We start from the raw sequence: 14,738 nt of genomic DNA, 5'->3' as shown, positions 1-14,738 counted from the left end.
GCAGGCTGCCAGCTGTTACAAAGGCCTGAAGCACGCAAATACACATAACACAGCTAGGAAACATGCTAAAGAGGAAAGAAATACCAAAACCATACCAACAAGCCATTTCAGCTCCAATGGAGAGCTGAATTGGGAGGCCATGATGACTGGCGATGAGCCTGGAAACAGGACACAGGACAGAATCACAGAAACACACATGGCATGGCCTCCTTCTGGCTGGGCTGGTCCAGGCCTGAATAGGGTTGGCGCAGGTGGGGCAGACTCACAGGAAATTCCTAGTCCCAGGCACTGTACTGACAGATTCAGTAACCTATCAGCCAAGTGCCCACCTCTGTCTCCGGGAATCCAGGCACACCCATCACCTGGGAGACAGGTGATGGGCAGGGTAATTTCCTTCCCCCAGCATGAAGACAAAATGTCAGACCCATATGGCCAATATGGCACTGGCCAGACCTTACTTCAATGTGTTTCCAGTTCTAATCATCTCTTCAGTATTTTCTCCTTCATCTCTCCCTTCCTTCCCACTCTCTTTCTTTCTCTCTCTTGTTCTCTCTCTTTTATTTCTTCTTTCTTTCTTTCTACCACTCTTTTTCTCCTCTTTCTACTTCTTTCCTCTCAGTGGTTATCCTAGTACCTATGAACTGGTATCTCATTGTGATTATGATTTATATTTATCTGATGATTAGTGATAGGAAACATATTTTCATGTGCTTATTTGCTAGTTATTTATTTTTAGGAGAGGAATAACAGTTATTCTGTTAGTCATAGTGGTAGTGAATTTTAGGAGTTCATTATATTTCCTAGATTTTAATTTCTCATTATTTCTATGATTTGCAAATGTTTTCTGAGGATCCACTTTCCACTCTATTCTAGAGCCATTGAATGGACAAAATTTTGATTATAATGGGATACAATTTATCTATTTTCTCTATTGTTACGTTTATTCTATTTGAAAACCATCACCAAATCCCCTACCATAAACCTTTGCCCTATTTTCCCTTCTTTTGTAGCTTTTACCATTGCATTTCAATATTTCATTCATCTGATTAATTTCTGGGTGGTTTTCCTAGCATTGTTGTTGAAAATTATCTTCTCTCCCTAGGAGATATCTTTTTTACTCCCCATTAATATATTTGAAAATCAATATATGCAAATTCCATTCTAGAGAATTTAAAGCACAAGAAGCCTTTTGTTTCACTCTCAAGTGTAGAAAGTGATTGTGAAAGTTTACTCTGTTGCTAGTGAATGCAAGGAGATTATCTTATTGTCTGTTCTTTGTAAATGTATCACAGAATTCAACAGAGTTATTCAAAATGTCTACATTAAAATCCTCAAGTAGAAGCATTTGATAGTTGCTCTTGGGCTCCCTCTCCAGGAGATTAAGTGAGAAAACCTGCTGACTGCCTTGGCCCCACCAATCCATTGAGCTTGACCAGGCTGAATGGCAGCTGCTGCTCTGAATAGCAGTCTCTTGGTTCCTAAGAAAGCAAAAAAAACCAAGGGAGGAATCCTGGATTTCTTTTCTATCAAGGAGCCCAACTGGAAAAATAAGTCAAGAAATCCTTAGCTGCAGGAGAAGTAGGAGAGAAGTTGGTGTTCCCAAGAAACTGGAAGGCATGGTAGTTCCAAGTTATTAGTGTCTATTTACACAAAATCAGTGTCCATTTATACAAAATCTCCTCAATAAAGAACTGGGTTTGAAGGTGTGGTTCAGTGGTAGAGAGTTTACCTAACCTGTGCCTTTTACCTACACTACTACCTGAGTAGATATCCAACACATGTGAGAATAGAGGTGAGCCTCTTGCACAGATATCAGATTTCCCTTGAGGAGAACATTGCAGTATTAGGAGATCTTCAGATAAGGATCCCCAAAGACCAGCAAGGAGCCGATTCCAATGTAAGCACATGAGAGTCATTTAATACAAGCTCGAGCTTGTGACAAGACTCACAACCATCACCCATGCAGCAGATCAGAGTTGAGAGCCCCGACCCTTCCTCTAGCAGGGTTTTTATAGGGTTTTTAGGGACTTCTATGCATCATTACAACACTTAGCAAATCATATCACACCGCGGGAAAAATCATAAAATAATTCTAAAAGATGATTAGTGAAACCAGTGGCGGAAACCAACCAGGTACTGGGGATTGGCTGGGTCATGGAGTTGATGTTCTTTGAAATGATTGTCTAAAGCAGATGGTCTGAGCCGCCACCAAGTGCTCTTTAGCTTGCAGGAACATCTGGAACTTTGGGTTTTTCCTGTTATCTGCTGATTAGATGTAGTTAGTGGAATTTACAGTAGAGGGTTGTTCCTGCAATTTGAGCCCGAGAGGATCAAGGGGAGTTGCTGACACATTTCCTGGACAAAATGGAATCCAAACCTATTTTGTTCAGGCTTCACAGACATTGTACTTGAGAATACACTCTCTCCTTTGCACTTGGCCCCAAATTTGTTTTGTAGCCACTTGCTTCTGTCTCTGAAGATTCCCTGTCCCAGGGACTAAATGCTATTCAACATCTCCAAAATCTCTGGATGTGTTTTGGTGTATGATAGTACCTGAAGTGAACAAGGTGGAGATGTGTAACCCATCAGACAGACATTTCAGAGAAACCCCCTAACTAGCCTTTGTGATGACAGGTGAGTCTCATTTTGTATCTATTCTAAACCTGCGCCCTAAGGAGCATAAGAAGCTTATGAAGGTCTGCTTTGTGACAGTCAGGCTTGAGGTTTTTTGAAAGTAATGATCTTGGGGGCCTTATGTCTATTTGTGCAGTGGCTTCTCTGCTCTGCAGGTTAGGGTAGGGACTGTTAGTATCTAGTCTTCCTCCGGAAAGCTGCTAGAATAGATGGGTACATGGGATGGTGCCACCAAGGACTCAAGCTTATCCTAGATCCCTCATTGTTTCTTACCTGCCCATTGTTCAGTCATTACAGAAACAAACTACAGGAAGCCTTTAGGATGTGTGTGGATGAGGAAACCTGGGAAGACATCATGCGAAGGCCTTGCTCACCCTACTTTTTGGTGGTTAATTGGAGATCAGAATCTCATGGATTTCCCTTTCTGATATGACCCACTTTCACCTCTGAGAGTGTCCTTCTATTCCAATAAACTTTTTTGAATAAACTTTGCTGTTACTCTCAATACAATTTGTGTCTTGGATGAAATGTTTCTTTGCAGTCAATGATGGAGATAGGCAGACTTTGATACATTATAGTCTGAAAGTAAAATTTTACAAATAGATTGTAAGTAGAACCATCTTCTTTATGCTTGTTCTTTGCAGACTTGGTTTTTAAATTTTTTATTTAATTGTAAAGATGCTGTACAGAGGGGTTATGTTACATGAGTAAGGTAAAGAGTACATTTCTTGTTGAACATTGTTACCCTCTTCTTTGTTGTTCTCCCACTGTCCCTTCCCTTTCCCACTTCTCCCCCAACCCCCGAAATTGTAAGTTCATTTCAGACATAGAGTCTTGTCAACATGGTTATAGCAATGGGTCATCCTTTGTCCTTCTTTCCCCATTTTGTGATTCACTTTCCCTTCCTCAAATCAGATTTCTTTTTAAAACCTGCACTATTGGATGCACTTTTTGGATTTTTAATTGTCTCTTTTTTTTTTTTTTGCCTGTCCTGAGGATTGAACTCGGGGCCTAGGCACTATCCCTGAGCTCCTTTCACTCAAGGCTAGCACACTGCCACTTGAGCTTTATTCTGACCACTCTAGCATTTTCTGAGTAGTTTGTGGAAAATATGAATCTTAGGGCCTTTTCTGCCTGGGCTGGCTTCAAACTGTGATCTTCAGATCTCAGTTTTCTCATTAGCTAGGATTACAGTTGTGAACCACCAGTGCCCAGCCTTATCTTTTCTTTATTAGCTTCCTATTTCCTGTGTAGTTTCCCATACTTGTCCTATGTAATCTTTCCATGCAATAAGGCAACCATGGCCAAGGGGTATATTGGCTACCCCAGGGATAAAATCCTACCACACAACTTAATGTTTCCTTCCAGCTCCCAGTGAGCACATTACAGATTCTGGAAACCCAACTATTCATTTTCTAGTTGGAGACTAATCCCACACTTCTCTCTTCCTTCCAGAACCCTGCCTATCCACATGGAAATTAAACAATTGCTTCTTTAAAGGACTTTGAAATGATTTCTTAGCAAATATTATGCTAATGATTATCTGTGCTGGAGGAGGAACTGTTGATACCATGTGTTTCTTGGAGCTGTGAACCTCGTTTGGAACCCATAGCAGTTTCCATGACTGTTTGGTCTCTTAAACTCTATGACTCAGATGTAAGTCTCCCATGTGTTTAGGAAAATACTAGATTTCTCTGGAACTTGTGAGCTATCACTGAAATTCTTGGTTAGATGAATGCACTAGCAACTGGCTATCTGAAGACACCAAATGGAGTACTCAAACTTACATTTTTATAATTAGGGTTTTTTGGTTAACATCTAAATATTTTGTGGCAGCGTGATAATGGCTTGCTAAAGTTGAGCAAAATACAGTATAATAAAAGGTAAAGGTGGAAAAATGATCAAGTCTAAAGAATTGACTAGAAAAGAACTTAAGATAAAAAAGAGGCCTTATTTAAAAAACAAACCAAAAGTCATTATGTCAAAAAATGAACTTTACAACTTTGGCGGGGGGGGGGGGGGGGGGGGGGGGGGGGGGGGGGGGGGGGGGGGGGGGAGGAAGATGGGAAGGTGGGAAGGGGAAACAAAGGAGGAGGCAATAATGCTTGATAAAAAATGTACTCATTATCTTGCCCATGTAATTGTAACTCCTCTGTACGGTATTTTCTCAATATAAATAAATAAGTAAATAAACAAATAAACCTATAATCAGCTTGCAAAAGAGGGTGATAGTATTTCTTCTGGAAAAAAAAAAAAGCTTGTGTTAATAAGTAGTAGAGAAGCTACCCAGGTTTCCCCTGACCAACTTATGTAAATAAAAGATGTGGTGGGCCATCCCTATTGGGTAGTTTTCTATAAGCAAGGAAATAATGTCCCTATGCTTCTCTGTGATTGGTTAACATTTTGTACGTGAGGACGCTCAATTTGCACGTCAAATTAGGACTTCCGGGGACCGTTTAGTCTGGCGGTTGGGACAGGAATAGCCCTGGACGAGGGCTGGGAAATGGAGCTTGTGGTCCTTGAGGAGAACAATGTGATACATCCACAGATGGCTGTCACCTTTGGTTCAGACGTGAAGGCCAGGTGGCCTTGGGGCCTTCTTGGGATGTGCCTGGCCTGAGGCTCCTGAGGGCTCACGCGAGTTTGCCTTCGAATCCTAGGAGGTGCCAGGTGAGAACTTCTGCGAGACGTGCAGAGGCCCAGGCCGATGACGCTGCAATCCAGGACTTGGAGGGGGACTGATTTAATTGGAGTGTAGAGAGGCTTTTCTGCTTAGGCTGGCTTTGAACTATGATCCTCAGATCTCAGCCTCCTGAATAGCTAGGATAACAGGCCTGTGCCAACAAGTTGTTTTCTCAGATACTTTTCATGTTTTGTTGTCATTTTATATTCTCACATCTGTTTTCTGTATGGATAATATTTTAAAATCTACTCAACTTTTATTTGCATGTTTATTAGCATCAATTAGTTGTTGATCATTACATGGTACTTTCATTTTTATATATCCATATATACATACAATGTACCTTGAACAAATTCACCCAATCAGTCACCTTCCTGTTTCTCTTCTGTCCCTTCTCAAAAGTTTGTACTAGGTCATTATTCCATTTTCAAGCAGATATAAGAAGTATTTCAAGCATATGCATCATCTTTCATCCTCTGTTCAACTTCCTCATTTCTGCAAGTATGGGAACTGCTTTACAATTACTTATTGCTAGAGTGCATGTTAATTGTTCAAAGGGAGTCTCACATTCTTGTTTCACAGCATATATATTATAAAGTGACTGACCATGTCCTACCTATGTCCTATCATTCAACAGCTTTCAGTGAGTTTGATTTTACCATGCTTATTTACAGGTATACTATATTTCATTTTTAATTAAAATGCAATAGATTTCAATATTGTTTATCATCTAACATTCTGTTTTTGCACAACACGAATATTTTTGTGTGTACATATTATTCTGTATTAGTAGGACCTTTAGATCTAGCTAGAAATATTGAGCCAATAGTTGACCAAATATCCTGGATTTTCTAGCTTTATAATCACATCATCTAGAAATGTTGGTGGCTGCATATTTTCCCTCAGTTCTGTGCTCTGAGTTTTTGTAATGCTCCCTGTGTACTGATAAGGTTTTTAGGGCATTGTTTAACAGAAGCATGATTTCTACTGATGTTTTCTTCCTCATTTTAAAGTATATAATTTTAATATTTTTTACTTACAAATCAGGTATTGATTCCAATTTTCATTAGTTAGGATGAGTCAATCACTACCTTTCATTAATTTTTCAATCCAATCATTATTTAAAATAAAGTAATATAATAGTAGAAAAAATGTAAGGTAAATTTGCAAACTTCACCACTGCTTCCTTATTTCATGACAACTGCCTATGCTTTAAGCTCTATAGATGTTCACCTCTCTGCCAACTGCTTGGAGGAAAAAGTCAAACAATATGTGAATCTGAGCATCACTTTACAACCCTGAGGTCAGTAAGACTCAGATTCAATTTTTGGTGAAGGTGAGAATGCACGTAAATAACAAATAGTATAAATCAGGGATTTTATTCTCCTTGAGAGCCTGTTATTACAGATTTACTAGCACACCTTGATCAAGACTGATGTTTTCTACAAGTTCAGTCATTTTCCTGTTAACTAAAAAGGAGAGAAGGAAGGAGGAAAAGAAAGGAGAGCATCTATCAGTGTGTCTATTAATCTGAGCATGATGATTTTTTGTCTTTAGCTATGATGGTGTTTCACTGGCCTCTTCCCTGCTTCAGTTTGCTTTAGCAGCTTTTATAGCTGTCCAGCAACCACAGCCCTGTGGTGAATTTCCTATTGTCCTCTTGTGAATTTGCCCTGAACTAGCTCCTAGCTATTTTTCATTCTTAGAGCTATAAATTTAATTACACTGCATTTAATGAATTGTTATAATTTATAGCTTTCTTCTTATTATACATTTGTCTGTGTTTTTGCTAACTTTTCCTTGTACTGAATGACATGACAATAAGTGCTCCTAAAGGAAACTCAGGTCAGAAAAGGATCATTGGAATTTATAAATTATTTCCAAGTACGTCATCCCTTTTTAGTTTATGAGCAGGTTAGAGGAAGTTGACAAGGCAAGCGAGGTACTTATGAAAAACTAAAACTGATGAATTTCAAATATATATGAGCCTATAGCAGAGCTATAGGGAGAAAGCCAAGACACAATTGACCCCTCTGTGATGTGAAGGTGCCATTGCTAGTGCCATGGACAAAGTCCTAGGACTTTGTGGGAGGTTAAAAATCTACCATTGAGGGGCTGGGAAGGTGGCTCAGTGGTAGAGTGCTCGCCTTGCATGCCTGAGGCCCTGGGTTCAATTCTGCAGCACCACATAAGCAAAAAGAAAAAAACCGGAAGTGGCGCTGTGGCTTAAATGGTAGAGTGCTAGCCTTGAGCTGAAGAGCTGAGGGACAGCGCCAAGGCCCAGAGTTCAGGCCCCACGACCGGACCCAAAAAACACAATCTATCATTGAAAATAAGGACTGCACAGGAAGCCTGTACTCAAAAGGGGTGGGCTGGAGCCAAGGGAAAAGGGGTAGAGGAGTGAAGAAGAGAGGAGGAGGAAAATGCAGATATGTAACCTACAAAATTAGGAAGAGTGAGGGAAGAGGTGGGGATGGAGTGGTTGAGAATTTTGAAAGTGTGGTACTGACCAAGATACATTGAATTTTGAAAGGGGTGACATTGACCAAGATACATTGTATTTATAAACCCCTGTTAAATGACAGCTCCTTTCTACATCTTCTTAATGATAATTAAAAAATAAGAAAGTACGGATTTCCTTTCATGCTAATGTTGTACAGGAGATATGAGCTGACTCTTTGGAGATATATTAATCTATTCATGCTAGTTCTACTGAACATGTTACTTTTCCTATTAACAAAAAGCCAAATCAATTGATTAAATGCTATAGTTAAACTCAAATTTTCTTGTACTCTTTAAGGGGTAAAACTATTTTTCAGTGAAAGATGAGCTAGTTTAAGAAGTACAACTTAAATTTAATGCTGCTACATGTAAGTCCATTGTTGTAAATCATGGTGGTATAACTACAGAAATGAGTTTATTTTTCTCCTCTTTTAGCTTATTTTGAAGTTGAGAGGTTAGGATTTGAGTTCAGTGCATCCCTTAAACATCACAAGTGAACGTATTAATTATTGCACTGTAGATGATTCTGATATGAAATATATTGTATAAAATATGAATGAGTATAATGATTGTGAGTCATACAGGCTGTTGTTTTGGGTTTTAAAAGTTCCAAGCCTGATATAGTGAGGAAAATGCATGTTGGTTAAAATGCCCTTCCCCTATGTTATGGGATTTGTAGATTTTTAAAGGGTGGCATCTTCTCATTCCCTTAGCTTTTCATTTATGGAGAAATCATTGGGCTTCCACAGTTTTTATTAAAAATTAAGACTATTCCAGTATCACAACTTGTTCTAAGTAGTTTATACACAGCAGTTGATCAGTGACTCATACTTGGTATCTGAAGTGGACTAGAGAGTTATTGGGCATACTTAAGGCTGGTGCATACATGAGCTTAACCATCTTCTAACCACCCCAGTATAATTTTAATCCATAGAATATATGATTGACCAATTAAATAACCCACATTTTGTACTTTCTATTTTTTGCCCATTTTGGTGGTTCTATTCCTTCATTTAATTTATGCATATATTCTTGTAGCATTGTTGAATTATTATTTCTTAGAAAGTCACTAGCAGCTACACATATACAGAAGAGTCTTTGAAGGGCCCTGAGTGCACTGATTAGAGACATGTGCTCAGGCCCAGGCATTCCTCCGGAGCAGGAGGAGAGAGGCCCCATCCTAGGGGCTGAACTTCGTGACCCCTAACGTGTCACTGTATTTTGGTCAGGTTTTCCAGTTTTTCCAGGAGTTGGCTAATGAAAAATCTGGTTATTTTAGAGATAGCAATGGCTTGGTATTATTTTGCAGAGAATCAAATGCTCCTAGAGTTTATTTTTGAAATCTATTTCTGTGGTTCTTCTAGAGGTCCAGTTTGATGTCTGAGATTTGGTGCCAGATAGGCTGTTTGCAAGAGAACCCTAATTCAATATGATTTTGTCTTTTCACACCTTGAAACATGAACAAGTTTTCAATTTTCAGCATTAACATTAAATTGCTAAAAATTAAAAGCTCATTCATATTTCTCATATAAAGAATAACTGATGAAATCTTCAAAATTGATGACATAAAAAGAGGCTGTGATATTCATCTTCATTTTGCCTTTCTTAATGTGCTTCCCTACAAGTTATAATTCATTGAGCTCCCCATCCTCCAAACAATCAGAAATATCTATCCACAGTTCATTTTGTGAGGGTTTCATTCTAACTCATTCTACATTTTGCTTTTTTTGGTTGTCTTTTTGTTTCCACAGTCTTGCTACATATGGAACTGTGAAGGGTTCCAGGTACTACTGCCTCCCAGCTGTAGGTGACATCAGTCATGAACACTGAGTGCACGCATAGTAACAAGGGACATGGACTTGCCAGAGGTATGTAATTGACTAGGAAGTAACAGAGATGACTTATGTCTCTCTGCTCTTCCTCACAAGTGCTTGTCTAAGTATTAATTTCCAGGCAGAAAGACCACTCTCTCTGTATCTCACATGCTGAAACCATGGGTTGTAAAGTCATGAGTATCTCGTACACCCTGTACCCATTGTAGACACAAGACACATTACTGCGATTTCAACATTGATTTCATTTTACCAAGAGTGAAATTTCAGAATGATGTGATTTAATACAAACAGATATGATTGAATCATTAGTTTCTACATTGTAGTTCCCACCTTCCTAACACTGAGTAATTGATATGTTTGCTCAAATCATGGATTTACTATGTGTCACTGGATCAGGAATGTGTCTAATGTTTTCCATGCAATTAATAACTCAGTATTTTAGGGATTATCTTATGAAAAGGTATCATATTTCTTTCCCACTTTCTTACAGTTTGTACTATAAATTTATGGTTTAGCCTTTAGAAAGATAAGTAAATTTAAAAACTTGCCGGGCGCTGGTGGCTCACGCCTGTAATCCTAGCTACTCAGGAGGCTGAGATCTGAGGATCGCGGTTCAAAGCCAGCCTGGGCAGGAGAGACCGTGAGACTCCTATCTCCAATAAACCACCAGAAAACCGGAAGTAGTGCTGTAGCTCAAGTGGTAGAGCGCTCGCCTTGAGCTAAAAAGCTGAGGGACAGCGCCCAGGCACAGAGTTCAAGCCCCATGGCCGACCAAAAAAAAAAAAAAAAAAACTTGAAAAAGGAAATCAAAACAGAACTTAGAAAGTGGCAAAAACTCCCATGCTCCTGGATTGGAAAGATCAACATCATGAAAATGGCAATACTTCCCAAGGCTATCTACAAATTCAAAGTGATACCTATCAAAATTCCAACCTCATTCTTCAAGGAAATAGAAGAGACAATCCAAAAATTCATACAGAACAAAAAAAGAGCCCGAATTGCAAAAACGCTCCTCAACAGAAAGAACACTGCTGGAGGAATATCAGTACCAAATTTCAAACTCTACTATAAAGCCATAGTAATCAAAACTGCTTGGTACTGGCACAAGAACAGACCTCAGGACCAATGGAACAGAATTGAAAACCCAGAAATGAACCTACAGACTTATAGCCATCTAATCTTGGATAAGGGAGCTAAAAAATAGAATGGAAGGAAGACAGCCTCTTCAGTAAATGGTGCTGACAAAATTGGTTAACTACTTGTAGAAAACTAAAACTAGATCCTTATATATCATGCTGCACCAGAATCAACTCCAAATGGATCAAAGACCTCAGAGTCAAAGAAGACACTCTGAAAACATTACAGGATGGAATAGGAGAAACCCTAGGTCTCCTTCTTAATAGAGACCCAGAAACACAACAAATCAAAGAAAGGTTCGAAAAATGGGATTTCATGAAATTGCAGAGCTTCTGCATGGCAAAGGACATAGCTAACAAGATCAATAGAAAGCCCACAGATTGGGAGAAGATCTTCACTAACCATACATGGACAAGGGTCTCATATCTAAAATATACTTGGAACTCAAAAAATTAAATCCCCCAACAACAAATCCTCAAAGAAACAACTGCCCAATAAATCAGTGGGCTAAAGACTTAAAGAGAAACTTCTCTGAAGAGGAAAGAAGGATGGCCAACAGACACATGAAGAAATGCTCAACCTCCCTAGCCATAAAAAAATGCAAATCAAAACAACATTGAGATACCACCTCATTCCAGTTAGAATGGCTAAAATCAAGAACTCTAATAACAACAGATGCTGGAGGGGATGTGGACAGAAGGGAACCTTACTGCATTGTTGGTGGGAGTGTAAACTTGTTCAACCACTTTGGAAAGTAGTATGGAGATTCCTCAAAAGACTCCACAAAGATCTCCCCTATGACCCAGCAATCCCACTTTTGGGCATTTACCCAAATGTTTACAAACAAGACCACACTAAAGCTACCAGCATGACTATGTTTAGTGCAGCATTATTTATTATAGCTAAGATATGGATCCAACCCAGATGCTCCTCAGTAGATGAATGGATCAAGAAAATGTGGTATATATATATATATACAATGGAATTCTATGCCTCCATCAGAAAGAATGACATTGCCCCATTTGTAAGGAAATGGAACAGCTTGGAAAAAATTAAATTAAGTGAAGTAAGCCAGGCCAAAGAAACATAGGTCCCATGGTTTCCCTTATTTGCAATATCTAGTATATGTCTGAGTCAAGCAGAAAAGTTCAGATAAGGTAATATTAGGGAAACGAACCCTAAGATATTTATTCAAATGTTTTTCTTCTTTCATGCGATTGTTTCTAACACATTTATAAGATTATTTCTTTGTTGCTTTGTATGTCCCTCCCCCACAGTATAACCCCTGCTTTCACTGTATTTGATGTTGGTATAATTTGTGGAGGGGAAGGGGAAAAACAAATCGTTTAAATAGAGATATAGGTGGACCCATTGTAACAATGAGATGTACAAGTCGTTATGTCGAAAATGAACTTTACAACTTTGGTGAGGGGGGATTGGGGGGTGAAGAGGATTGGGTGGGGGGGATGGGAAAGGATGGGAAGGGGAAAAAAAAGGAGGAGGCTACAATGCTTGATAAGAAATGTACTCATTATCTTGCCCATGTAATTGTAACCCCCTCTGTACAGTATTTTCACAATAAAAAAAAAGATAAGTAAATTTTAAAAGTATACAATTAAAAACCAGTATTTACTAGATCTAGGGTAGTACCCTAAGGGTACAGTTCCTCAGAAGGGCAAATTCATGGACCAACAAAATAAACACCAGGAAAAAGTACTCTAAAGGAAGGAGTGGTGGGATAAAATGAAGGAAGTAAACAAATGAAGAGAGGCAAGGAGGGGATAAGGCCGTCATAAAAGTCAATTCACTTCTTAGAAAATTAAGAAACTTGAGATAAGAAATGGGGTTCGGTGGGCTGGGAAGGTGGCTCAGTGATAGAGTGCTTGCTTTGGATGCCTGAGGCCCTGGGTTCGATTCCTCAGCACCACATAAGCAAAAAGAAAAAAGCCGGAAGTGGCACTGTGCCTCAAGTGATAGAGCGCTAGCCTTGAGCTGAAGAGCTGAGGGACAGTGCCCAGGCCCAGAGTACAGGCCCCACGACTGGACCAAAATAAAGAAAAGAAATGGGGTTTGGAGTGATGATGGAGAATAATGAAAGGGATGACATAAAAAAGAATATTTAGCTTTGCTTTTAAGATACTAAATAGGACCTCTATTTTCTACGTGCACATGGCCAAATAGCACACGATACAAAATTCAGTGTTTCTTAATCAAGAAATTGCTTTGTAAAACTTGGGAGAGGTTTCATGATTTGGCTATTGCTCATCATGCACCTCAAAACATGGTTATACAGATGTCTCCATTGTAAGCTGACTTTGATTTATTTTGAGGAGGGAGGTATGTTCCCAGAATGGTATAGAAGGATTATATGGGATGTTTGGATTTGGTTTCTGAGAAAACAACAAAGGAATTTCTTTTTTTTTTTTTCCTGTTATGGGACTTGAACTCTGGGCCTGGCAGCTGTCCCCAAGCTATTCAGCTCAAGGCTAGAACTCTACCACTTGAGCCACAGCACCATTTCTGGTTTTCTGTTGGTAAATTGGAGATAAGTGTTTTATGGACTTTTCTTCCCAGGATGGCTTTGAACCGTGATCCTTAGATCTCAACTTCCTGAGTAGCTGGGATTACAGGCATGAGCCACCAGCACCCGGTTTTCCAAACTAATTTCAGTAGACTAGTTTACATTCTCACCAGTTCCCAACAGTTCTGTTCCCTCTACATCCTCACTAGTATTTGTGTGTGTGTGTGTGTGTGTGTGTGTGTGTGTGTGTGTGTGCGTGTGCGTTGATATCCTGGGGCTTGAAATCAGGGCTTGGGCACTGTCCCTGAGATTCAGTGCTAAAGGATAGTCATCTAGCACTTGAACCACAGCACCACCCACAGCACCACTTCCAGCTTTTTAAACCTCTCATGGACTTTTCTGCCCCAGCTGGCTTCAAACCATGACCCTCAGATCTCAGCCTTCTGAGTAGCTAGGATTACAGACCTGAGACACCTGTGCCCAGCTCGTATTTATTTTCTTGATAACCATTCTTGGTGCAGTTTTGATTTGTATCTTCTTTATGCCTAAGAATGTTGAACAGTTTTTCGTGTATTTGCCATTTTACTTCGTTTGAAAAACAGATAATGAAAATAACCACTACTTGGCCGTTAAGAATGAAATGATCTAATTTACTAAAAAATGCATAGACCTGGACATGTTCATGTTGGGTGAAATCAGCCATCCCCACAAAACAAGTATCACAATTTTGTCTCTCATTTTGTGGAAACTAGGAGAAACAAAATCAAACCATTAAGGCCAAAGATATAAAAGGGGGATTATAGTGAAGTGGTGTGTGTGTGTGTGTGTGTGTGTGTGTGTGTGTGTGTGTGTGTGTGTGTGTGTGTGTGTGTGTGTGTGTGTGTATTTGACCAGTGCATTAATAGCATTTGTTGAAACGCCATGGGTAATTTAATATCAATGAAAACCTTAAAATATTAATTTAGATATTTACTCTCATTTTTGATGCAAATCTTATGACAATAAAATTTCCTTATATTTGTTCTTAGAATCATAATTAATCCTGATAGGTGTGTGCTTCATGTTCTGAATTATTTTGCATTCCAGAAAGGTTTTAGGATTAAAAGGGGGCAAATGATGATCTGTTTTCTTTTCTTTGTGTCATTTCATGTTATTTAATTGTAAAGGTGATGTACACAGATAAATATGTTGAAAACGAACTTTACAACTTTGGCTGGCCGGGGGCAGGGTGAAGGGAGATGGGAAGGGATGAGAAGGGGAAACAGAGGAGGAGGCAACAATGATTGATAAGAAATGTACTCATTACTTTGCCCATGTAATTGTAACACCTCTGTCTGGTATTTTCACAATAAAAAAATAGTATATTTCTTTTAAACAATTGTTTTCCCTGCCCATACTCACCCAGAAGTTATATAGTTTATTTTCA

At 39.1% G+C, this 14,738-nt stretch overlaps 1 protein-coding gene across 1 annotated transcript in view; it reads right to left on the bottom strand.

Moving 5' to 3' along the window:
• LOC122114845 (spermatogenesis-associated protein 31A6-like) overlaps positions 1-14,738 on the bottom strand; it is a 40,554-nt gene that overhangs the window by 3,461 nt on the left and 22,355 nt on the right. Inside the window, 1 exon segment of the mRNA XM_042688107.1 lies at positions 13,967-14,060. Within this exon segment, the coding sequence (XP_042544041.1) occupies positions 13,967-14,060 (94 nt within the window).

This window comes from Dipodomys spectabilis, unplaced genomic scaffold, assembly GCF_019054845.1.
Source record: "Dipodomys spectabilis isolate Male_0828 unplaced genomic scaffold, ASM1905484v1 ptg000112l, whole genome shotgun sequence".
In the NCBI taxonomy this organism is placed as follows: domain Eukaryota; kingdom Metazoa; phylum Chordata; class Mammalia; order Rodentia; family Heteromyidae; genus Dipodomys; species Dipodomys spectabilis.
Note: the sequence above shows the minus strand (reverse complement) of the source record. Positions and strands in the feature narration are given on the sequence as shown.